Source organism: Pelodiscus sinensis, chromosome 32 (genome assembly GCF_052426305.1).
Source record: "Pelodiscus sinensis isolate ZL-2025 chromosome 32, ASM5242630v1, whole genome shotgun sequence".
NCBI lineage: Eukaryota > Metazoa > Chordata > Testudines > Trionychidae > Pelodiscus > Pelodiscus sinensis.
In genome coordinates this window covers 9,046,199-9,070,064 of record NC_143083.1, presented here as the reverse complement: position 1 = coordinate 9,070,064, position 23,866 = coordinate 9,046,199, and the positions used below count along the sequence as shown (strand labels likewise).

At 52.6% G+C, this 23,866-nt stretch overlaps 1 protein-coding gene across 5 annotated transcripts in view; it reads right to left on the bottom strand.

The window, feature by feature from the left end:
* Nucleotides 1–577: 577 nt before the first annotated feature.
* The window catches only part of SH3GL1 (SH3 domain containing GRB2 like 1, endophilin A2), a 50,988-nt gene continuing 27,699 nt past the window's right edge, over nucleotides 578–23,866 (bottom strand). For 3 of the 5 annotated variants that reach the window (XM_089775029.1, XM_089775031.1, XM_089775030.1), the window contains exons 3-11: nucleotides 14,979–15,047; nucleotides 14,819–14,891; nucleotides 13,824–13,967; nucleotides 11,401–11,534; nucleotides 9,904–10,062; nucleotides 9,192–9,295; nucleotides 6,748–6,872; nucleotides 6,180–6,236; nucleotides 578–3,546 (exon numbers count right to left, since the gene is read on the bottom strand). In XM_089775029.1, coding sequence (XP_089631155.1) covers nucleotides 3,350–3,546; nucleotides 6,180–6,236; nucleotides 6,748–6,872; nucleotides 9,192–9,295; nucleotides 9,904–10,062; nucleotides 11,401–11,534; nucleotides 13,824–13,967; nucleotides 14,819–14,891; nucleotides 14,979–15,047 — 1,062 coding nt within the window. In that variant the 3' untranslated portion in view covers nucleotides 578–3,349. The remainder of the gene's footprint in view (nucleotides 3,547–6,179; nucleotides 6,237–6,747; nucleotides 6,873–9,191; nucleotides 9,296–9,903; nucleotides 10,063–11,400; nucleotides 11,535–13,823; nucleotides 13,968–14,818; nucleotides 14,892–14,978; nucleotides 15,048–23,866) is intronic. The other 2 variants (XM_089775032.1, XM_089775033.1) reach the window with 2 other exon arrangements.

Below are 23,866 nucleotides of genomic sequence, written 5' to 3'. Positions count from 1 at the left end.
TGCCCCACCAGCTGAGAGAGGCGGGGAGAAGGGTCAGTCTGGATGGTCCACTCCTTTGGGGATATTCCCCTCCCCCGGGGCCAAGCAACGCCCCCACAGTAGGAGACAGTGACACTAACTCATGAGCCGACATTGTGGCTGCTGGCCAAGGAATCAGGGTTTGCATGAGTGACATGGGCGGGGGGGATGGTAGGGCTGGGGGAAGCAAGCCCCCACCCCGCCCCTTCTACCCAGGCCCCGCCCCGTGCACCACAGGGAGGTGGGGCAACATGTGGTTCTACCCTTTCCCCTGCTGGAACCAGCACCTTGAGGGTGCACAGCCCCAGCCTCCAAGCATGGGGAGCAGCAACCGTCTTCCTCCAGTACAGTTACAGTGGGCGTTCTGGGGGCAGGGCTATGCCTGGCGGTTTGCCCTTCCCCCGCAATGACACTCACCACCCCTGCTGAGTAATACAGGACATGGTTTCCATAGTCCCTTTCCAGCCGCCCTACTCCTGGCGCAGTTTGCTCCTTCCACAGCTGTCAGGGGAGGAGCCCCTGGCCTCCCCGTGAAAGAAGGCACAGGCTTTAGAAAGGAAACATTTAATACTTTTATTCAGAGATTACAAGTCAAGATTTGTGGGGGTTCCCTCCTAAACCCAGGAGGAACCATAACAAAAGTTCTATTAAAATTGCCCCAACTAAAAAGACTCATTCAATCCAACTGAATGTTCGCTGGACCATGCCAAAGCCCCAACCCGGCCAGGCCACGGATTTGAAAGGAGAAAGTTAGAAGCTACAACCTCAAAAATACGAACCAGGTCTTAGCACAGGTCTGGCGGGACAGGCAGGGGAATGGCGCCCGCCCTGCAGCTCCCACCCCAAGGGCTGGTCCCTACTCCTGGTGGCTTAGCAGAAGCAGGAGCGGATCGGGCCCTTGGAGGCGACTGGCTGCACACCCAGGAAGCTTGGGTGGCTGCAGGAGCCGGGTTTGAATAGAGCACCCGGGAGCCTTGGCCTCTGCTGGGAGTTGGTTCCGTGACGATATTGACGAGAGTAATAAACGTATATCAACATGCATGGTTAAAAAAGTTAAAAGGGTTGGGTGTGTATACGGAACAGGGTGCTGGATCCGGCTAGCGGCACGGGACAGGCAAGCACTGTGGCCTGAGCGGTTACACAGCTACCGGCCCAAACCCCGGCCTGCCAGCAGTTTGCTACTAAAAATAATACAGACAGCAAAGCGATGCCGGGGCTGGCGGCAGAGGAGCCGGCCGGCCATGGTTACAGCAGGGCAGTGCTGGGCCTGCTCGTGTGCCATGGACAGGGAGATACCAAGCCCTGCTTGGGGGGGGCTGTGGGCAGAGGCTGCCCTGTCTCTTGCCCCGGCTGCACCACGCTGGCTGTAACAGTGGCACCGCGGGAGCGTCTGTCGCCAGCGAAAAACGGGGGGTGCCCCTTGTGCTTCAGTTCCAGCTCAACGGCGGGGCAAGGAACAGCAGGGGAGGTGCGTTCTGCAAGGCGCCCCCTGCGGGTTGCCCTTGGAGGCAGCACATCCCTGTGCTGCGGGCCAGAGAAAGTGCAGCCCCCTGCGGAACAGCCCTGGGGGGAGGAGTTCTCTCCAGGAAGAGCCGCACTCAGCGCTGGGCACAGAGGCAGGGCAGCTCTAGGGCTCCTCAGTGGTTGTGCTTTGTCCCATTGCCAGCAACAGGATGGGGGTGGGGATGGAAGGATATTTACATACTGAGGAGCAGGGGAAAAAGAAAAAAAAGTGTCCCCCAAGTCCTAGCCAGGCCCCAGCTGATCCCACCTCCCCTCCTGCCCAAACACCAGGTGCTTCCTGGCACCACAAGGCAGCTCAGGGATCCCTGCCCCTGCTGGAACAGAGCAGCTAGGCAGCAGGCAAAGGGCAAGGCCCAGTCCAAACGAGGCACGCCTGCGGCTTCCCCTCCTTTCCAGGGAACGGGGCGAGACCTGGGGGAGAAGGTCTAGGACCCCAGCCAGGCCTTTCCCCACCACACCAAGCCCGGCTGCTCCTAAGAGCTGGGGCTGCATGGAGCGGGGGCAGGCCCACAAGATTAGCCTAGCTCAAGCAAAGCCCTTTGACCCGGGACTCAGCCCCTCAGGGGCGGCTGTAGCTCTCGTCGGATGGGAACAGCACTGGGACACAGTGCCGGGCAGGCGGAGAGAGAAGGGCTTGCGGGTGGAGTCACTAGCTCCCCAGGAGAGCTCCTCTACTGGCTACAGCACCTTCGCTGTAATCCAGCCCTGCCCACCGCCATCTAAGAGCTGCTGGGAACGACCTTCCTGCCACGCCAGCCTCCGCCGAGGGCAAGCAGCAGGACCGGTTCGAACCCCGCCCTGCTGGGCACAGAGGGAGCAGTCACAGCAGCTGGCGTCTCCAGGGCTGCGAGCTGGGACAGCACAGACACCAGAGACAGCGAGGGCAGGCCCAGGCAGGCTGGAGGGGAGGGGGGACAGAACTCAGCCTGAAGCGGAGGGCACAGAAGGAGGGAGGCGGGAGAGACAACAGGGGCCTAGTTAGTGTTTTCAAGCTGCTTAGTGTTACTGTGAGAGACAATCCCTCCTCCCAGCCCCTCCTTAGAGGGGCAGGAGGAGAAGCCCATAAAGGCAGCAGGGTCCCTCCCTCAGCAGCATGGGCTCCAGCGGTAAGCTGGGTGTGAGCTCTGGGCAAGCAGGAAGGGGGCTCAGAAGCTGAGCTTCACCCCTCACACACTCCCCGTTCTTCCCCACAGGGGGAGGGTTCAGTAGGACCCCTGCCCCCAAGCCAGGATGCTCCAAGCTGGCAGGGCAGAGCCGGGCTGAGGCCTTTTTCTTCACGCAGTTTAAAGGCTAGAACCCACCTAGCACTTCCCCTCCCACACACACACTGGAGCAGATGGTGGCTCTATTGGCTCTCCTGGGGCACGCCCCCCCAGGGAGAGAGACATGCTCCCTCTTGTCCGGGTGCACCACGGACACGGGCTCTCCTAGGCGGCTGACCCCGCTCTCTGCTTCCCCCAAAACACCCCAAGAAAGACAATGACAAAGGAGATGCTCCATTGGCTTATTGTACAAACTGGAGGCGCCCGGGAAGGGGCTGCATGTACCTAGTTCAAGGGCCAGGAGAAAAACGTAAAGAGGGGCTGCTCAGCCCTCATGGCTTGTTCCCTGCCACCCCCGTCCACGGATCCAGCACCCGTCCAGGGTGACCACAGTCGCGTTCTCCCCACCCCCGCCCAGTGGCAGGACACTAGTGTTGAGTTACAAATTGGAATGCAAGAGAAGGGCAGGGCTTGCCCGCTGTGGGGGGGTGTCAGGAGGGCGAGAAGGAGGGGGAAGGGCTGGGGGTGGGGGGACCGATGCAGTTTCACTGAGGTAGCGGGACCAGCACTTCCACGTAGTTGAGCGGGAAGAACCCGGACTGGCCGTTGATCATGCCCTCGTACCAGTTTTCGTCAATCTGATTGGTCAGCGTGATGATGTCGCCCTCCCTAAAGCCCAGCTCACCATCGTTTTCGGGCTCAAAGTCGTAGAGTGCCTTGCAGCAGGGCTGGTCCAGGTGGGCTGAAAGAGACAAGCAGAGCCCAGGTGAGCCCGGCCCGGGAACGCTCGTACAGAGCAGGCCTCGCTGTGCCGCAGCACCCCAACCCCACGGCAAGCTGGTCCCCCCGCTCGTCTTTGCCGGGATTCCGGTTCAGGGCAGCCCCGAGCGTTATGGCCCTGCTGTTCCCTCCTACACGTTTGCAGTAAGAAGCCGCAGCTGTGGGGCTCCTGGCCTCCCTGGGGCTATTCCACCATGCAGCGGGGACTTTTCCTCCTGCTCTACCACACAGCTCACTGAGTTACTCCTCCCCCTGGCAGGGAGGAACACCCAGCTACAATCGCACCAACCTCCCTGGGCCTGCTTGTCCTCTGCCTTCCCAGTCTAGGCAGCCCTCCAGCTCCCATCCCTGGTGGCTGCTCTTGTCCCCACTACCTCCAGTGACACACCAGCCAGAAAGAGCCCCGCTGGGAACAGGAGAGAGGTGAGGCAGCTCTCTTCGGCCCGCCGTGAGTGTTATTACTGTGGCGCAGGGCAGCCAAGGGTCAGTAAATTGGTTAGTCGGTGATGGGTTAGACTCAATACTGGATGGTAACAGAGAACACAGGTGCCTAGGGCCCAGATAGCCAGGGTGGACGAGCAATTCCCACTGCTGCAATTACTCAGGGCTCACCTGGAGCCACCTCCCAGGGGCCTGATTGGCCGAACGTGCTGAGCACACGCCCCTTTAAGTGCACCACATTGGGCACCTAAACGTCATTAGTCTTCAAATATTGGGCCATGAAGCCAGATCATGGAGCAGCTTCTGTGATTTGCTCACCCTCCCCTTGTCCCACAGACCAGTTTCCCACCCCTCATCTTCAGGTGAATTTTAGTGCCCTGGTGGAAGAGCTCCGGCCGGGATGGCTGTAGTTAGACCGTCCCTACACCCGGTGCTGCCCAGCCAGAGGTTCTCCAGAGGGGAGCCGAGTCTCAGCAAGTCCTTGGTCTCTGTGCTGAGGATACCGCCAGACACGGAGACGGGAGGGGAAGTTGCAAACGACCACTTTCAAATTCAGGTGAAATGTGCCCCCAACACCACCCTAGTCAATTCCCAGAGCCTCTTCCTCCCCACACTTCTGCTGTGGCAAACACATCCCAGGGCAGTTTGGACTGGGGGGGACAAGCCTCACTGCAGCCCCCCCTTGGGACTAGCCTCTCAGAGGGGCTTGAGATTTGTGCAGCATTTTCGAGCCAGGCTACAAAAGCAGCAGATGGGGAAACTGAGGCACGGGTGCCGTGCCCAGGGCCCCAGCAGTTTCTTTGGCAGAGCTGGGAGTAGAGCCCAGATCCCCTGATCTGGACCAATGAGAAGGTTTTCAGGGTCTGCGTCTCAAGGGCATTTGCCTCATCACCTGGAGTCCAACTGTCCAGGAGCAGGCCAAGCGGGATGCTAAGTAACTATCCAGCACTGTTGTCCCTGCTCCCGAGTGCATTACAAGGGCTCTGGTCACTCAGCAAGTGGAATCCGCAAGAGGGGAACCCAACAACTGCAAAACTAAGGCCGGCTGCAATCCCCATCTACCCACTCGATGGGAGCTGGAACGGCTATTCAACCCCAGAAGCAACCCGACACTGGCAGAGGCGGCAGGAAAACACCCTAAGCAGCAGGTTTATTTTTCAGAAGAGCCTTTCCAAATTAGCTCTGCATTTCCAAGGTGCAAAGGCTTCCCGCCAACCACCACCGGGGAAACAGCTCAGCCCCACACGGCAGCGCACAGCCTGGGCCAAGCCACGCAACACAGCCCCTTCCCGAGTGCAAGGACCCTGACCTCTCCTCCCCACCACGGGGACTCTGAATGGACACCCCTCATGCACGGCTACTCCCCGTCCGGGTGTCCACACTGGCCCACTACCAGTTTTCTTCCAGGAGCCCAGCCCTTGCAAAAGCAGACACGCTCCAGCCCGCTCCCCTGGCCTGTCTGAACTGTGCACCCAAGTGGAAGAACCACTCATCCCCTCTAGACCCAGGAACCTTCCCCTGGCTTTCTCCTGCGCAACAGCACCACCTGCTGCCCGGGAAAGTTCCTGCAGGCACCCCTCAGTAGACCTACCCCAGTTCTCCCACAGCTCCCTTCTCCTACAAACTTCCATAGCAGGCCCCCAGTGCGCCCTGCTTTCTAACTGGCCGCTGGCTGTGTTGGCTTGACAGTGACAGCCCCAGGAGTGAAGGAGGACCATGTGAAACAGTAACTTCCCAACACAGGCATGTAAGATTGCCTTTCTGGCCAGAAACAATTTTAATGGACAAAATGGGGCGGGTGTGTTGGAAGAGGGCAGAGAGGCATCAAAACGTTTCCTTCCACTGCATCCACGTGGGGGGGGGGGGGGGAGGACGGGACATGACTCCAGGCATTTTGTCCATAAAAAAGAAATAGACAAGGGCCCAACTTTCCTTCCATTACAACCCAAGTCAACCAGCTGGGACAGGAATCAGCAAGGGCAGAATTAGAGCAAAGATTTTTGATAGACTAAAACCAGAACAAGTTATTTGGTTGACGTGTTAGTGGCTCCAAAAAGACAGCTTGTGTGAGAGCAGAGGTGGAAAGAGAGAGAGAGCGAGAGAGAGAGGGAGGAAGGGAGATCACACTGCATGCAGTGTGGGGCGGGAACTCACAAATACTCCTGCTGGGGGTCCGGGATGGCTTGTCGGATCGAAAAGAGGAAGAAGCTGCTTCCAAATAAAGAGAGACATGCTTAAAACCAATCGCAAAAATAATCCCTTGGTATAGCCCAGAAGGGAGCGGTCTGTTAGTTGGGAGGGATACGGTGCCCTATGTCCTGAGCTAGGTCAGTTACAAGGCCGGGCCCAGAGCGGGGCTGGAGTGTGCCGGGGGCAGGAGGGAAGGTTGACATGGGTTTTCCTAGCCGCCGCTCACAGACCAAATTAGACGAAATCACAGACCACGGAGTGAGATGGCCACTCCACTGCTCTCCAGAGTCGCACAAAGAGGGGCAGCCAGCACCGGCTGAAACCAGACCCACTCTCCCCAGTGCCAAAGCCAAGAACGGGGAGGACAAGGGGGCCACAAGAGCCCCTGCCCGTAAACGTTTCTGCCACCTCCTGGGCAGCCTGTGGCCTAGGAACATTCTCGGCTCCTCCAAGAGTGAATCCCTCCATCCCCAAGAGGGTGCCTGCCGGTGGCTACAAAGCACCAGCGACAGCACACCTGGGACATCTTTACCTGAGACTTTGGGGGCGGGGTTGCAAGAGAAGCCGCCGTTGGACTGGTCGGTGTCTCCGAAGTCGTACGTCTCTCTGGGCTTAGGTTTGTACTCCCGCTTGGGGCGCGAGGAGGCCTCCTTCATTCTGAAGAGGCAACAGAGACAGGGTGAAGTTGGAGCGAGGCTGCGTAGAGCAAGAGAGTCGAGCAGCAGCAGCAGCAGCAAACTCATCCAGCTCCCCTGGCAGGCTTTCCACGGGGAAAGCTGCAGTCAGGGCCCGGCACTATCACTCTGTGGCCAGCAGGGGGCGCTGCTGCAGCAGTTTTCATACCCCAACTGTCCCGGATGCTCCCGACTCCCGCCTACATTCATTCAAACATGGTGCTCAGGCGTGAAGGGGGAATTCAGCACAGGGCGGCGTTTCCTTTTCCAGGGGGAGCTTGGCCATGCAGCCCCTCCATTGCTCAGACACCAGGATGGCGCCACCCACCCACCCAGAGCAATCGGACAGTCATTGCTACGGGGAACAGTCCCAAGAACAAACTAGAATCCACCAAGCCTGCTGTGTCCCTAGGGTGGGAGCAGGCGAGGCAGCTGGGAGTGAGAACGCAAGTCACTGCACTTGCATAGCAATTCCATGGGGCTCAGCTGTAGGCCCTTACCCAGAGAGGGGAGCCGGTGGAGTTCAGGCATTGTTCTCATTACCCTCCGGGGCAGGATTTCTGGGGAACATGGCTAGGGTGAGATACCCTAGCAGCAGCTCATGCAAGCCCCTAACTCTTAGCTAGTTCTTTCCATCAGCAGATCTCCAAGAGCTTTGCAAAGAAGGTCAGTATCGCTGCCCCCATGTTACAGATGGGGAAACTGAAGCATGGGGGGGAGGCGACTTGCCCAAGTTAACGCAGTATGTTGGCAGAAGAGCCTGGAATGGAAATGAGGTCATGTCCTGGGCCCTAACCACTACACCACTCTGCCTACCAGCGGGGCAGAGCTTCATGTATTTGGATCTTTCACTCTCTCCATGAATCAGCAAAGCGGAGCAGCCCACCACATATGCCTGGGAATCCCAGAATATCTGAACAGCCTACAGGGACAGACTCTTTCCCTACCTCACTTAAAGAGAAGGTGCACGTGACGACGTGACTGAGTGTCCCTCGTGTTACACGGTGAAGGGAAGAAACTGGTAAGGGAGGGGTGGGGTTTGCAGAACTGGCCACAGCAAAGACCGTACAGCCCAGCCAGTGCAGTCCCTTGGGGAACGCATTTCCTCCTGCTCCTCCACACCCCGCACTAATCTGTATTCCATTTGCCAGACAGTGCTCCAGGGTTCCATCTGCACCATTCCAGGGGACATATGGAAATCATATGTTTGCGTCAGCTTAGCAGGATACACGAACGTACACAGAGGCTAGAGCAAGAGTTTGCTGAAAACCAAAGAATCTCTCAAGCAGACGTCTCGAGCCATCATCTCCACTTTGCGAGACTGTGCCTTCTTGTAGTGGCTGTCACCACGTTAGGTCTAGGTACCCGCATTCTTCCCTGCTCCCTTCCTCTGCCTGGTTGCGTCCCATTTTTAAATGGGTCACAAGCTGCTCAGGACAGAGACCTTGTGCAAGAGTGGGGGCCAATGCAGATTAGGGCCTTTGAATGTTACCGTAATAAACGAGACACGGAGCCAGGCATTCCAATGACAAAGAAAGCCAGAGGGAGCCAGTTTCAAAGGTAATAGAATAATGCTAGCATACCTTCTCGATAACGGTAGAGGAGGGTCTACTGCAGGGGTGGGGAACCTCTTGCACAAGGTTAGCCCCTGGCAGGTCGCCAGGTGCTTTGTTTACCTGCGTGTCTGCAAGCGTGCACCCCTGAAGCTCCCAGTGGCTGTAGTTTGCCATTTCCAGTCAATGGGAGCTGCGGGAAGCAGTGGTCCGGCTCTAGGCCTGCGGACACTCAGGTAAACGAAGTGTCTGGCAACCTGCCAGTGGCTCACCCTGATGAACGGTGCACGGCCCGTGGGCCTGAAGTTCCCCACCCCGCTCTACTAAGTTGGAACAATCAAAATCAGAAATGCCAACAGCATTCCGGTTACGATTCCGACATCCAACACCAGGGGCCTGTTAAGGAGCTGAAATCCTTTACGTTAACACGGGATTGTATATGCTCTGCCCTGCTCCCCCAAAGGAATTGACTTGCATCTTTCATTTCATTGGGAGTGTTTATGTTTTGATCCAGAGACTGCCGAAAGCAGCAGGAAATGATTTATGCAGAGAGGGACCGTCTGTAGAAAACGGATCATGCAGACAATTGCCACGAAAGCCCAAGAGACTCAGCGATAGAGACCCTCGAAGGCTCCTAATGCCAGGGAACAACCCACGGAGGAAGGAGCCAGATATTTACTGACCCCACGTTCCCCAGTTACAGCTTCCACCTCCCGCCCAGGGTCTGCAGCGGCCCTAAGAAGCCTCACCTGCCCTTGAGTTTGTCCGTGAGCTCATCCAGGATTTGCACCGCTTGTCTGTGGTAATCGAGTTGGGCGTCCACCAAGGCTGAGAGCTGGCTCACTTGCTCAATCTGCAAGGGTCAAACTGCGGTGAGCGGCTTTCACGCACTCCCGCGGGAGGCTTCTATTGCTCCGCCGGGGGCTCGAGCACATCGGGAAACGTGCAAAAGGCAGCTTGATGGGAGAAGCCGTAGATTTACGGACAGGAACGTTCAACCATTCACTGAGGCCGAGAGCCTGGCACCTCGGGGGACGTGGGTGTAGCTGAACGAGCCGCGTCAGCCGCAGCCTGACCAAACACAGGTACGTGGAAGAGTCTCCACACGGCCTCGTTCGTGCAACGATCGGTCTCAGCCCCGGCCTGCAGCAGCAGGGAGGGGCAATAGGGTCAGCACCGGAGGGCATTTGCCAAGCTGGTTGTGGGGGGCCCAAAATGAAAATACCAGCGCGTGGTGCAGGGTCCCAACAGGGCCCATCGGCAGAGGCATGACAGGAGACGTGCTATCATTGTTTGTGTGCATTAGAGCAGCGGAGACACTCCCCCAATAAAAGCACATAGGCTGCCCCCCCATCCACTGCCCCAGAGGCACGTCCAGGAAGGCAGACGCTCGGGCAGCACCCCAGCGGCGCACAAACGAGCTAAGGGGGAAGGGAGCAGCCATCTCCAGGGGACACTCACGTCAGTCTCCAGGAGGTTGTGCATACTAGTCTCTGCTACTTCCTTGGACTCCTCAAATTTCTCCATGGCCTGTCGGAGCTCCTCATCTGGGATCTTCCCCTGACGCTTCTTCTTGTAATCGAAGTCCAGACGCCTGCCCTCCAGCTTCTTCAGATGATGCTTGGGAGAGAAGGGCGGCATGTGGTTAAAGCCCAAACTTTTCCCGCCAGAAGCGCTGCTTTGGCAACTGGCCCAGAGAGCAAGGGTGGAGATGTGCAATGGACAAAAAGCCCCCCAGCTTCCCAGAGTGGGCGATTGCTGCCATCGCCTTCTGACAGGCTCCCCACACGCTACAGGCCCCTGCCGCGGCGCTCCACAGAGGTGCGGCAGGTCAGGGTTCAAGAGCAGCCTGGGGATGAGGGAACTACTTGAACCCAGTGCAGCAGGGGATTTACGATGGCTGTGACTATTGTTGCTTTTTTGTTGTTTGGAAACAGCCAGCGAGAAGCTGGCGAGAAGGTACATTTCCCCCACCCCCACCCTGTTCATAAGCTGGAGGGGAACCAAACTGCTGCAGTTCAGCTGGGGCTGCCCACCATCAATCACTCTAAAAGGAGAACTGCCCAGCTGGCCCCTTGTCTCTGGTTCTCTGCGGCAGAGCTCAGAGCCTTTAGAGGCAACACTTTGGTTGTAAGCCCTGTGCGGGTCACAGCTCTGCAGAGACAGAAAGCAGGCAGGGATCATGTCTGTCTTAATGTGTCTGTACAGCGCTGGAGGTTGTTTGTGGGTGCTCAGTAAATCTACGTTAGCTAGCTAGGTGCATGTATGTGTGTGAGGGGGTGTCACACTGAGAACCACTTCTCAGGAGATTTTCACTGGCTTGAGAGAGGTTTCAACGGCTCCCTTTACAAAACCTTGCAATGTTCAAGAGCTTGGTCTTTTGCGAGTGTGAGGAAGGAGCTGGCAAGCTGTGTGCAGACGTCCTCAGCGTCTGAGAGAGCCTCTCTGTGGGATGTTGCTGTATTGCTCAAAGGGAGCAAGAAGGAAAGTGACAAACAGCCCTGGATCTACCTTTCAGGATGTTGGGAGGCTGGAACTGAAAGCTGATCAATGGCTTATAAGATACACGCAAGGCGATGTACCAGTTTGTCAGACTCGGGGATACAGAAAAAAAGAATCCAAGTACCAGCAGCTACAGAACGTAAGTCGGGAGAGCTACAGTACATTATGAAGGGAGCTTATAGCGTGAGTGGATCAGCTTGGAAACTGTTCCAAGAAACACCCCATGTCATGAGCTGGTCAAAGAACTTAGTGGATGTTAAATAAACAAGAAGAAAATGCCAGCAGAGCCAAGAAAAACATGGAGAAAGCCTGCAAGCTGCAGGGTAACCTAAACAGATGCTGTGTAAGTCTGCTTTGGCTTCTGGAGTGATACCGGATAGGACAGCAGGTGCTAAAAACCTAAAGAGGCCAGAGTCTGGAAGAGAGAGGGGGAGAGAGGAAAATCTTCCGAGTTACCTGGATCTCTTTCAGGTCTTTGTCGCACAGGTTCTGGAGAGGATCGATAAAGTTCTGTTTGACTTCGATATCCAGCGAGTCCTTCACTTCAGCCAATCGTTTCATAGCTTCACCAGCGTCAAGAAGCGCGTCACCTTCACGCAAGAGAAGAAGAGAGAGGGTGATAGAGAAAGAGCCAACCAGTAACAGCCAGATTCCGTGGCAGCTGCAAGCAGAACCATTCTGCCAAGATACTGAGTGAGCATGAGCCCCAATCATGTGTCAAAACACCCAAAGGTTCTCATTTGGATCCACTGAAGCAGCATGACAGGGAGTGTGGCCTAGTAGTGAGAGCAAGAGCTGAGGCACTGAGACCCCTAGCTTCAATTTCCAGTTCCACCACAGATTGCGTGACCTCAGGAAACTCCTTTCACTTCTCTGTGCCTCTGATTCCTCACCTGAACGATACGGAAAATCCCTACCTATTTTACAGGGGTGACACACATCATGAAGGAATGTCTATACACAATGGTTGGAATTTTCTGACGCCAGGCGCTATCGAAGGGGGAAATGTTAGTGGCCCCAGTCCAGTCTCAGCATTATGATCGGTTTTAAAAATAAAATTTCCCCGGATGTTGGCAGCAACTCAAGGTATTTTTCTTCATTCATGCTGAGACAGTTAATGCAAATCTATGACCGTTAGGTTCAATTTATGCTCCAAAGTAAAGGTCTTATAAAATGGTAGGACAAAACCCTTCTAGTTTCAGTTTTTCCCATGGCCCTTTCCCAGCCAGCATGTGTAACGTCTGGCAAGCTACTCATGTAAGATGAACATAAATGCTTCTGTGATTGTTTTAAAATCCCAATGGAAGAAGTTAGTATCTCCTTCAGTGTTTGCAACCCAAACACTGTGGCTCTGGGCAGGAGAATGTGAAAGTGAAATTTACTATACGTGAAGTGAATCTATTTTCAATATATTTGCATTGCCCCAACTAAAAAAAACAAAAAACCAATGGTGCAGAACAAGCCCATTTTTAAAAGATTTCTTTCAGTGTTAATATCTGAACATAGGGAAAGATGGGGCTTAAAACATACACTTAAATCTGGTGTCCCTAGAAACAAGAGGATGTTTAAGGAAGCCATGTTTTGTAGGGTCCTCTAAAAATCACTTCCCGCTATTATTTTTCAGATCCTGTATTGCAGCTATAATTCCTCCAACCCAGCAGAGAGCTGGTCACGAAATCACTAGCGTACAGCCACTCCTCCAAATATCCGTTACTGTACAATCTTCCAGATTAGAGAACTTTCTGCCTCACACTGAAGTGATCGCACAGCTGGGAACTATCCTGAATCCAGCCATCTGGGAAGGCTGCAGTGTTTTGGTGGATTATTATTGCTGTCAAATGGTTTCGCTTCTCCGCCCCCACAAGTCACACATGGTTTGCTTCATGGCAATGAGGCATTACCCCATGGAAATACTGTCGGCTGTGGCCCCCTGGGGAGTGCAGTTGCAGTTAAAATTGCATTGTACAACTCTGGATCTCCTCCCTTGCTACTTTCCATGTCAGATTTGCTCAGCTGGGAAGTCAGAAGGTGGTTTCTCCTAGACGTAGCGCTCTCCTGGAGGTTTTAAAACCCAAAGAGAGTTCAGCAGATGAGGCACTTGACTGGGTCTTTGAAGTTCTTGGTTCCAGTCCTTGTTCCGCCAGACTCCCTGCGTGGCCTTGGACCAGTGAAGTGCTCTGTGCCTCTCTTGTAAAGGGGGGGAAGCACGTTAGGGGCTTGTGATTGAATGCAAGGGTCTCATTACAACAGAAGTACTTACTGTGAATTAAATCAGTACGATAACTAATAAGGATTTGATGCTCATTTCTGAGACATCGACTGCCCAGCCCATTGGGAAGCCCTAGAAATACAAGCTTGGTCTGGTCCCACAAGGTGCTGAGCATTTCCCGGGACGTGCTGGGAACAGAGGGGGCTCAGCTCCACCAAGGTCTGGGCCAAACCTCCAATCAGCCTCAGAACTGTCAGCTGGTCTAGATTCCAGCTCACTTGTCTGTGGATGTGTCTGCTCCATAGCACTGACCAATAGCTTGTTTGGATCACTGGAGACAGTGGCTAGGCCTTTCAAACACATTTGAAAAAACAGATTCAAGCAGCAGAAAGATGGCTGGGGCAGGGTTAAGGGTCTAACAAGGCACGTCGGAGCTCAGTTTGCACACACCATTGCTTTAAAAGGCGCTTTTGCCAACCCAGAATCCCACTCATGGCCCTACTGAGCTATCGTTTCCCTATCAGCATGTTAACGAGTCCGTTTCCTTTTTTCCCTTCACTTGACTCATAATCTGGTCAGCAATTTACAGTAAAAATTAAGGAAACCCAGTAACAGGAATTTACTTCCCATCAGCCCACTTAAGCGCTGACCGGCCCAATGGAGCACTTACCAAAATTGGATTCGTCGCCCAGTTCCTTCCCGTATCGGATCATGCTCTCCCCCAGGAGCCCTTCCGACTGTGGATAGCCAGGGTTTTTCACCTGGCCTCGGATCTTTGACATCGTGTTGAGCATCGTTAACTTGGCTCTGGAAGCTGGCACAAGAGAAAGCCACATCTGTGTTTGCAATCTGTGGACTTGCCAGCAAGCAAGCGACCATTTGCCAGCTTTGTTTTTTAAATTACTTCCCTTGCCAAGAAACTTTATTGTCTTAGTCTCCCAGCAATATTGCTAGCTCTAAAAAAAAGCCCCCTTCAAGGGAGCAAGCAGAAAATAGTTCAGCACTTGCCAACTAGGTCTAAAGAGGAATTCCTCAGCCCTCCTGTTGTTCTAGTTAATCCCTAGTTGCTAGACTCAATGAGACTGACTAGATTTGAGCAGGAAAGCAGTCAGGGAATGCCAGTGAAACGTCTCTCCCACCTCACAAAAGACAACTCCATTCCTAAACACCCCAGAGTCAGTCGCATCCACCTGCTAAATCCTGAACCCAAAGGCCATGGGCAACTATTCGACAGTCAATTGGATTTTCTGGGCTCAAAGAAAATATCACAAGGATGTGGACTGCCCTTGAACGAGTGAAACAAACTAGAGGGTGGATGGAGTCACAACTGCCAAGCGCTTGTGGTAACAGTCGAGATACACAGGGTGGCATCAATATTTCAATTCAGGTTCATGTGAACCCCAAAGCAGGGAGGAGCTAGAAGCAGAAATGCCACCTGAACATGGAAGGGAAGGAGGTGGCTGTCACACAAGCTGGGCCAGCGAATTTCCACTACAGGGCAGCAATGCTTATAACCCAGCAATGCACTGCCAAGGGGCCATCCCAAAGCAAAACCAAACAGGCCTCTCGGAGCTTTCCCTTCTCTGTGATCAAGGCCTCCCTCCCCTGGTTCAGTGGGAGGAGCAGCAGGACGCTGGCTGTGCTGCGTTGGCTGTGGGTGCTTACCTGGGTTGGGCTGCAGGTATTCTATAGTTCTGGTTAATACTTCTGTGACTGCCTTGCTGGTAACATCCACTTTCTGCAGGGAGAGGGAGACCCAACAGAGTCAGCAGCCGGCTCTGAAACGCATGGAGAGGAACGCGGAGCCATCTGTTCCCCTACTCACCTTTTCCATTTCTTTGAAGTCATCGTCCAGCTTGGTCCCTTCCGCTCCACCGACCTTTTCGCTGACCAGCTGCAGAGACACAGTGAACAAGGGACATGTCAGTCATGCAAAGGGGCCGTTCCCTTGAAGTCCTGATCGAGCTTTTCCTCTCCAGAATGAGGGAGGCCCCAAAAGCAGCTTGCTCCAGCATCACAAGGTTTAGGGTGTTGTCACCCTTCCCTGTCCGATCCTGCACCTCTTACAAGCGCCGAACCTCAGTGGCTGTTAGTGGCCCGAGCAGCTTGAGACAACTGCGAGGGAAACACCACAAAGATGTGGTTCCTTAAAGTGGTCAGAGTCAGTGCTTCAACCAAGAATTTCTCATGGGTGTACTGTTCTGGCTGAGCTTGTCTGCGCAGTGAAAGCCTCTGCATGCTCCTGCGAGTCTGAATTGATTCGCTACAATGGCCTGTCAATGGCCTCCCTGTTGATGGGGGGGACAGGGACGACAGAACTAGGGATGTTAAATTTAGTTTAATCGACTAGTTGATGGAATTTCTGTAATTAAGTCGATAAATGGGGTAGCCGCAGTGGGGTTAGCTCCTAGCCCTGAGAGCTCACCCCACTGTGGCTCTGCCTTTTAAACATACTAAGAGCCAGTAGGCTCTTAATACATTTAAAAGGCTGAAGCGCGGGGGGGGGGGGGGGGGGGCGGGAGACCTCAATGCTAGCCGGGACAGCTGATTCCCGGCTTGCATGGGGTCTCCACCCCCTAGCTGCACACCAGACTCTTAATACATTTAAAAAGCCGAGGCACAGCTTCCTAGGACTGGGTGCAAGCTGGGAATTAGCTGATTCCTGGCTTGTATCCGGACCCCACTACCCCCGTCTCCCCTGTCCCCCGCAGAGACAGTGCTGGGGGGGGGGGGGAGAAACAGCTTTTAAGCCACCCGCCTCATCCCTAGCACTGGCTCCTGCTCCCTCACTGCTGCCTCTGTCAGAGGCAGCAATGGGGGGGGGGGGATCGATGAGTCAAGGGACTAGTGGACTATCTGATAATCTTATGATTATCAGATCGCTAACTAGCTGCTTACATCCCTACACAGAACCACTAACATCTGGCTAGCGGAGCCACAGCTTTAAGCCCAATGGTCTTTTGATCAAGGAGCTGGTTGATGGCATTTGCCAACGCCTCCCAGCCTAATACCTCTAGTTCCTCTCTGCCCCTTTGCCCAACATGTTGACCATGCAAATAACTCCTCTCTGCACAGGGAGGAGAAGCGCTCCTACTCTTAGCACAGGGGCATACAGGAGTTCCTTTCATGGGGGGGGGGAGAATGAGGGGCCCTCGTAGTTGGGGAGAAGAGGAGCCCCGGAAGTGAGGAGGAGGGTGTAGGTCACACTGAGCCCCTGAAATAGAAGGGGGTGGGAGGGTGGCAACAAATGGAGCCAGTGGGGGAATACGAGGGATGCAAGGAGCGCCTTGTGCATGCAATGCAAGGAGCTCGACGTACAGGAGCAGCACGCCACCGCCTAGGAATGCTGCGCCGGGGTCCCATGCGACAACCAGCTTCTAATGCGCCAGCAGCATCTCTTGGCTGCAGATCACCCAACAGGCTGCACTTTCCTCGCCCTGGAGAAGCCACAATGCAGCTTCAGAAAGAACAATCAACTGTTTTAAGTCAGCTGTTTGGGTAGGGCGGGGAGGGGGGAGAGAGTTAACCACGTTTTGTTTACATTGCTAAGCAGGACATAATGCTGCTCCCAACTTCACTTTGGCACATGGGTTCTCCTGAGTAAAGCAAAGAGGCAGCTCAGCAGCACGGAGGCCACCGAGAGAAGACGAGAAAGAATTTCACCTGGTGGTTGAGCCCAGGTAGCAGTTTCTCTCCTCTCATGTTGTTTAGATGCCAAATCTTAAAGGGTGCATGACGTTTCATGTTGCACCAGAAAAGGCGTTACCTCCAGAGCAGAGCTACAGCTGTGCAGTCACTTGCATAGCCTAGTACTCTTTTAACACTATTATTTTGTTACAAAGAAAACTTTGCTCATGTAACCGCCACTGGGCGGATTTGAACCTGGGATCTTGAGCTTAGTGTAGGAGCCTCTTCCGCTCTCAGCTTAGGCTGTAGAGTTCCCTTGTTCTTATCTCTCGGTACAAGTGGTCTAAGTGCCACTCCATGGGACAGTGAGCCACACTACCATCAGTAAAATCCCATTTTACACTGACCATCAGTAAAATCCCAGTCCCTCTATATTAAGCAGCACAGTATGGAAAAAGGAAGTTGCATAACAGAAAAATACTAATAGTCCTTTGATGGCTACAAATGGGTTTCATTTTAATAAATATTTAGAGCTGCGTAAGCATGCAAGGCCCTGTACAAACATGCTCCTTGGGGCAGGATACAGGCGACCCCCGACTTGCGACGCGACTGGATCCCAGGGAAGCGTCACAAGTCGGGGGCATCACAACTCGAACCCTCATTGACAATAGATGCCATGTACTGTCGTAAATGCAGGCCAAGGATGTAAGTCGGTGGGGGGGTTGGCCCCTTCTGGACTTAAAAAAATAGTTGTGTATGTGTGTAGGGGGTCGCAACTCGGGGGGTTTCCTGTACAAGGAAATATTAAAATATAAAGGGTCACTGATGATCAGACGATTTTTTGGAAAAAAAAAAAAGCGTGAAAAGGAGAGGGTGAGAAACTGAGCTTGTGCATGTTTCTAACGTTCAGGGGAGCTGGAAGGTTTGGTGTTTTTTTTTTTTTTTTTTTTTTTTTAAGAATTTCTTTTGCACTTCCAAAAAATTTTTTTTAAAAAAGCAAGTTTCTGCAGGTCTCTTGTGTACTAGCGAACTAGGAGGGCAACGCCATTAGGAGTGAAGTCTGACAAAGGGATGTGCTTTTCATTCAGTTGATAAAACCGAGCAGCTTTTAAAATGAATATCCAAGTAAAACAAACTCTACAGGCAGGCGGGAGACAGGACTAGGGAATGCAGGGTACTGAGTGCTCCCAATCCACATCATAGATCCTAAAGAGTCCCCCTTATTTGGCTGGAGAAGGCCAGGCCTTTCCTGCTAGTCTGCTTGTTATCAATATGTATATGTTTTTAGCTCTTCTTTACACAGAGGAAAAAAAGGTACACAAACCAGCTGGATAAAACTTAATTTAAAAATAATTTTAAAAAAGCCTGGAGGGTTTTTTTTGTTTTTTTAAAATCCAATTCAAATAAATCAATACTAATTTTCTCATTTAAAAACAGTTACAATTAAATCTCATTGCAAAAATGCTGCACATACATTAACATTCTCAAAAAAATGAATGAATGGCTCTAGTCTGTCCAGCCTAACACTACCTCTTGCCTCTTGAAAGTCCGGGGTTTTCAATTTCTGTTTCTCAGCAGGCTAAAAAGTAGCATGTGCAAAGACAGACAAGCTGGATGGGGTTGGTTTTGCTCTGTGCTTAGGTGGCGCTGGACCTTGGCAGAGGAGTTACAGTAAACTTCCAATAATCCAGCACCTTTGGGATCCAGGGATCTTGGGAACGCCTGGGGCAGAGCATAGATTATATTTCTGGATGCGCAGGAATATGTGTTCTTGATCTTATAACTCACTTGGTTAGGTCTGGTTGGTCCCCGCAGCACCGTGGTGCGGCGCTGCAGGGACCAACCCAGCAGCGCCCCAGCTGCTTGGTTCCCAGGCGTCCCGATTCAGCTGCTGTTGAAACTGACCAACGGCTGACTTCAGGAAACCCGGGGCAGGGAGTCAGCCGCTGGTCAGTTTCAGCAGCGGCTGAATCAGGGACAGCTGGGGTGCTGCCAGGTTGGTCCCGCAGCCCCAAGGGGCAGCACTACGGTACCTACCCAGCAGCACTCCAGCTGATCTGCCTCCGGCTTCCCGGATTCAGCTGCTGGTCAGTTTTAGCAGCGGCTGAATCCGGGAAGTTGGGAGCAGAGCAGCTCCAATGGTCCGGCTGCCCGGAGTACTTCCGGGTTCCTGATGGTGCCGGACCATCAGAGTTTTACTGTAGTTAAGACATTGTCTAAAGACAGAGAGACTCTATAGGAAAGGAGGGAGGTTGCATAGAAAGGAACATTGGAGCAGACTGGAAAAGAAAAGGAAAGACTTTATTCTGCACACAGAGAGATTCCTAGATTCCCTCCCCCCACTTTTGCCACAGAAAATCTGTCTTGGCTTCTGGGCCTAAGAGAGATCCTTTCTGGGAATATTTTGAAGAAATTTGTTCCCTGTGTCCAAAAGGAAAATGTGCCCAGTGTAAGCAGTGCAAGAAGATGAGGCAGGGCCAACTTGCAAGAATGAAACATCGTAAGGAAAATTGCTTATTGGGAGAAAATGATGTGGATAAAGATGTGGATAGGGCTGAGCGGGTCAACTTAAAGAATTCACTTTGAAATGCAACATTCTTCAAGACTCTCTCTACGCCTTTTAGTATAAGGGTGATCTGTAAAGTAAATTCCCAAGTTGTTTGTGGTGTTGGATGTTGCTAGAAAAAAAAGTTTAGCTTGGCTAATCCTTATGGCTTGTTTAATTGATTAACTAGGTTTAGAATCTCACTCGAGTATACAATACAGAAAGGTGCAGGAAGCAAAAACTAGAGTGGCCACTGAGTGTCATTTTCTTACTTTATATTACATAATACATGCCCCTTATTTTGAAACATGATGGCCATCCCATAAGTCTACCACCTATTTTGCTTCAGCATACCTCAGCTTTTCCAAGAGATCCCTGTTCTATACCTGTGTTCTCAAAAAACACAAGTGCCAGTGAGTTCAGTGGGGCTTACACCAAAATAAAGTGCACTCTAAGCACAGTCAGCCTTAGCTTTCTTGGTAACTTGATTTAAATCAATCCACCCTGGCACAAAACCCTCTACCTTCCCTTTGAGGAACAGGGGCGGCTGTTCTGTAGAGTACTAGGTTCACTGAAGGTTCCATCATTGGTCAGATTTGCAATTGAAACAAAAAGTCGTTCAGGTATGATGTTCTTCCACTTCCTTGGGGGGGAGAGGGGCCTCCCTAGCATACTTTGCCTTAAAAGGCACAGAAATATTTTGTGCTGCTATCATTTCTTTCATTCAAAAGGATCTTAGCGTTCTTAACAAGCTGCACAACGCTGTTTTGAGATATCGTCTTCATCTTGCAGATGGGAAACTGAGGCATAGCAGAGTAAATAAATGACTTACTGAAGACTACCCAGAAAATCAGAGTCACTGGGCATAAAATAGAGGCTTCGAGATACAACCTTGTGCTAATCCCTAGACCCAGTCCTTTACCACACTGACTGGGGGATTAAGCAACAAGCATGGCTGTAGGGGTTAAAAAAAGCCAATCCTATCTTCTAAGCAAAGGACACCCAGATCTCTATGAAGCTACAGCAAATCCAAAATCTGTTCACCAAGGTGTGTGTGGAGCCCATGTGAAAAGGTGAGGGGTTTGAGTGAGCTGGAAAAGATAAAGTTCCCATTTGCTTGTCCAGGCCAGGGTGACCAGATTTCCGGATTTATAGGGGCAGTCCCAATATACGGAGCTGTGTCTTAGATAGGCAGGTGCTTACTACCGCCTCCTCTCCCTCCCCTCCCCCCCCCCCCCCCACACTCCCTGTCCTGATTTTTCACACTATCTGGTCACCTAGTCCAGACAGAAAGTTTTGCAAAAAGCATATTAAACTAGGGAAGTCAACGTGTAGTTGACTACACAGTTAACCGAGAAGCCTACACTTATCAGTTAATCTTGTCGACCACATGCACTCCCCCTTTGCTGCCTCTGTATCCTCTCGGATAGAGAGGCAGCTGTGTGGAAGGTGAAGGGGGCAGGCTGGAATCAATACTCGTGGCAGGGGGAATAGGGGAGGCTGTCACAAAACAGCCTCTGTCCATGGCAAGCCTGGGCCCCCCGTGGACAGGGGCTGCTACCACCGACCAGGCTCTGCCTGTGGGGAGCTTGGAACCTCCTCAGATAGGGGCTGCCACCACCACGCATATCAGAGGTAGCAGCACAGGGCAGCAGGCAGCTAGTCTGTGCCAGGAGCTGGTTTTTAACCTGACTCCCCTGGCGGACCAGCTCCGTCCTGCCAACCTGTGCTGCTACCTCTGATACAACAATGGGGTGGAGGGGCCTCCCCACAAGTGGGGCTGGGAGTTCTGCCCCTAGGGATTATCGAATAGTTGTGTAACCACTAAGATTTCACATGGTTACACGACTATTCAATTACACGATATCTAACATCCCTAATTAAATCCACCTAAAATAACATACTTCCCAGCAGTCCAAACATAAGCAACATCTTCCTCCCACTGCCATTCTGATCCCAAGAGCCGTTGGCAGTGCAAAATGCTGAGGAGGCAACATACCTCGCTTTGGCGGCCAAGGGAGTCAAGGGTTACAGTGAGTTCTTTAGATCTGTGGTTCTCACACTAAGGGGTGGGGCCTGCAAAGGGAGGCAGGCACAGGAATAGGGAGAGGGAGGCCTGGCTGCAGTTTGTGGGGGTTTTTTGTTTTTTAAAAAGCTCTGGCTGGCAGCTCCAGGTGGCTGAGACAGAGATAAAGGTGACAGAGGGAGCCCTGCTCACCAGGAGGTGGGGTGCTGGCCCTCAGCAGTGCAGAATACGCGTGGCAATGGGGCACCGAGTCTGCTGGGGAAAGTGATGTTCACGATTGTCACTTTTCTCTTTGCCAAGCCACCTTACTTCTGAGCTGCTACTGGCACAGAGCCGCCTTCAGAACTGGGCACTGAGCCATCAGCTGCTGCTCTCCGCTCTGCCTTCAGACAAAAGAAAGGGAGGGCCACACCAAATCCTTTTGCGAGCCGTTGCTTTAGGATGATCTGGCAGTCTTAGGCTCCAGAGGGAATCCTGCTCTGGGTTGTTTAGCAGAGATTGGGGGGCTGCCATGCAAGACTTGCAGAACAAATAATTGTTACGGCACAGGTTGAACCTCTCTAATCCAGACTCCTTGGGACCTGACTGGTGCCGAATCAGAGTTTGCCAACCACGAGCAGTCAATATTGGCTAGCAGCATTGCCAATGCTTCCACTGCTTACTGGGCTCTTTGGAGACAACTGGGGTAAATCAGAGCTAAGCAGCAGCACAGAATGCCGAGGGCTAGGACCAGTTGCTGTAAACAAATTTTAATGGGACTGCGAAAAACCCGACCACCCCAATAAAGTGAACATCCAGCTAATTAAAACCATGCCGGACCATGGATGTTGCTGGACCAAAGAGGTTCAACCAAAAGGCCCTTCAGAATTCCAAAGAACCCCCAACCCTCAGGAAAAGGGCTAAGAGGAAAGGAAACTGGATACTTCATCAGTCAAATGGTTTAGTATCAGCCTGCAGAGCTGTGGATCAGGAACATGGATATTGAAGCTGAGATGGAAAACCTAGGCCAGGAAGTGGGCTGCAAGGCTGTTGTAACCAAGATGGCCTCCCGGGACAGGGCAGTTTTGCTAACTGCACTTGCGTACCTAGAATTTGCAGGGGATGCCGATTGAACCGTAGCACGCTTTGATTGGCTGCAGAGGGAGCACACGGCTCTCACGCTCAATGTTGTGTGCCATCAGCCTGCACCTCACTTTGTGTGCCCTTGCTTTAGTGCACGTCACTTCAGGAATACCAGTAGGGAAAAAATTCCATGGATGGAAGTCAGTGGCATCTGGAAACCCTGCGCATGGGCAACAACACACACAATGCTTGGTGGGCCACAGGCTGCCCACCACAGTATTAAAGGAGTGTGGTCAGAGGAGAACCATGATCAACAGCAGGGAAGTATTAGAAGCAAGAGCTGAATCTCCTTCAAAGAGGGAGCCACACTTGGTCCTGACTTCAGTAACTAGTAGCTAGGTTCAACTAGTAGCAGTGCTCAGAAGAAGGCCACAGACACCAGTCAGACGAGGGCACTGCATTTAACCCAAAAGACATTCCGAATGCTGGGTGGGGAGCGGCTCGGGTTTCTGTTGTCCACCCTGTTGACTCAACTGAATTACACTTGCCAAGTGAGATTCCTGCGTACCTGTAAGTCACGTTGGTCCAGCTCGTGAAGGAAAATCTCTCCAGACTATCCAGCCTCACCAAGCGTGTGCAGGCTACTCTGAGCAACTATCATCTAAATGCACTCAAGCTTTTCCTTCCTTCCTTCGCTTCCACTCTCACAGAGAACATAAGAACAGCCACACTGGGTCAGACCAAAGGTCCACCTAGCCCAGTGTCCTGTCTGCCGACAGTAGCCAAGACCAGATGTCCCAGAGGGAGGGAACACAACAGGTAATCAACATGTGATTCCTCTCCTGTCATCCATTTCCAGACAAACAGAGGCTAAGGACAATTCCTACCCATCCTGGCTAATAGCCATGGATGGACCTAACCTCCATGAATCTCTCTAGCTCTTTTTTGAACCCTGCTAAAGTCCTGGTCCTCACAACATCCTCTGGCAAGGATTTCCACAGGCTGACTATGCGCTGGGTGAAGGAAAAACTTGTTTTTGTTTATTTTGAACCTGCTGCCTACTCATTTCATTTGGTGACCCCTAGTTCTTATATTGTGGGAATAAGCAAATAACTTTTCCCACACCAGTAATAATTTTATAGACCTCTGTCATATTCCCCCTTAGTTTCCTCTTTTCTAAGCTGAAAAGTCCAAGTCTTTTTAATCTTTCTCCCTAATCAGAGAAAAGCAAAACAGTTAGTGAAGGTGGAATCACCTTGCCTGGGATACTGACAGCTGGTGAGAACACACACTTAGGAAGGCCTGTCATGCTCCAAACAGAGCCAAGTCATTTACCAGAAAAACATTCTACCCACCAACCCAGGCTGGGGTGTCTGTGCAGGCACCAAACAAAGGGGGGGTTGCCTTTTTTTGCTCAAGGGGAGGGGGATTTTTGCAAAATCACAGCTTAGAA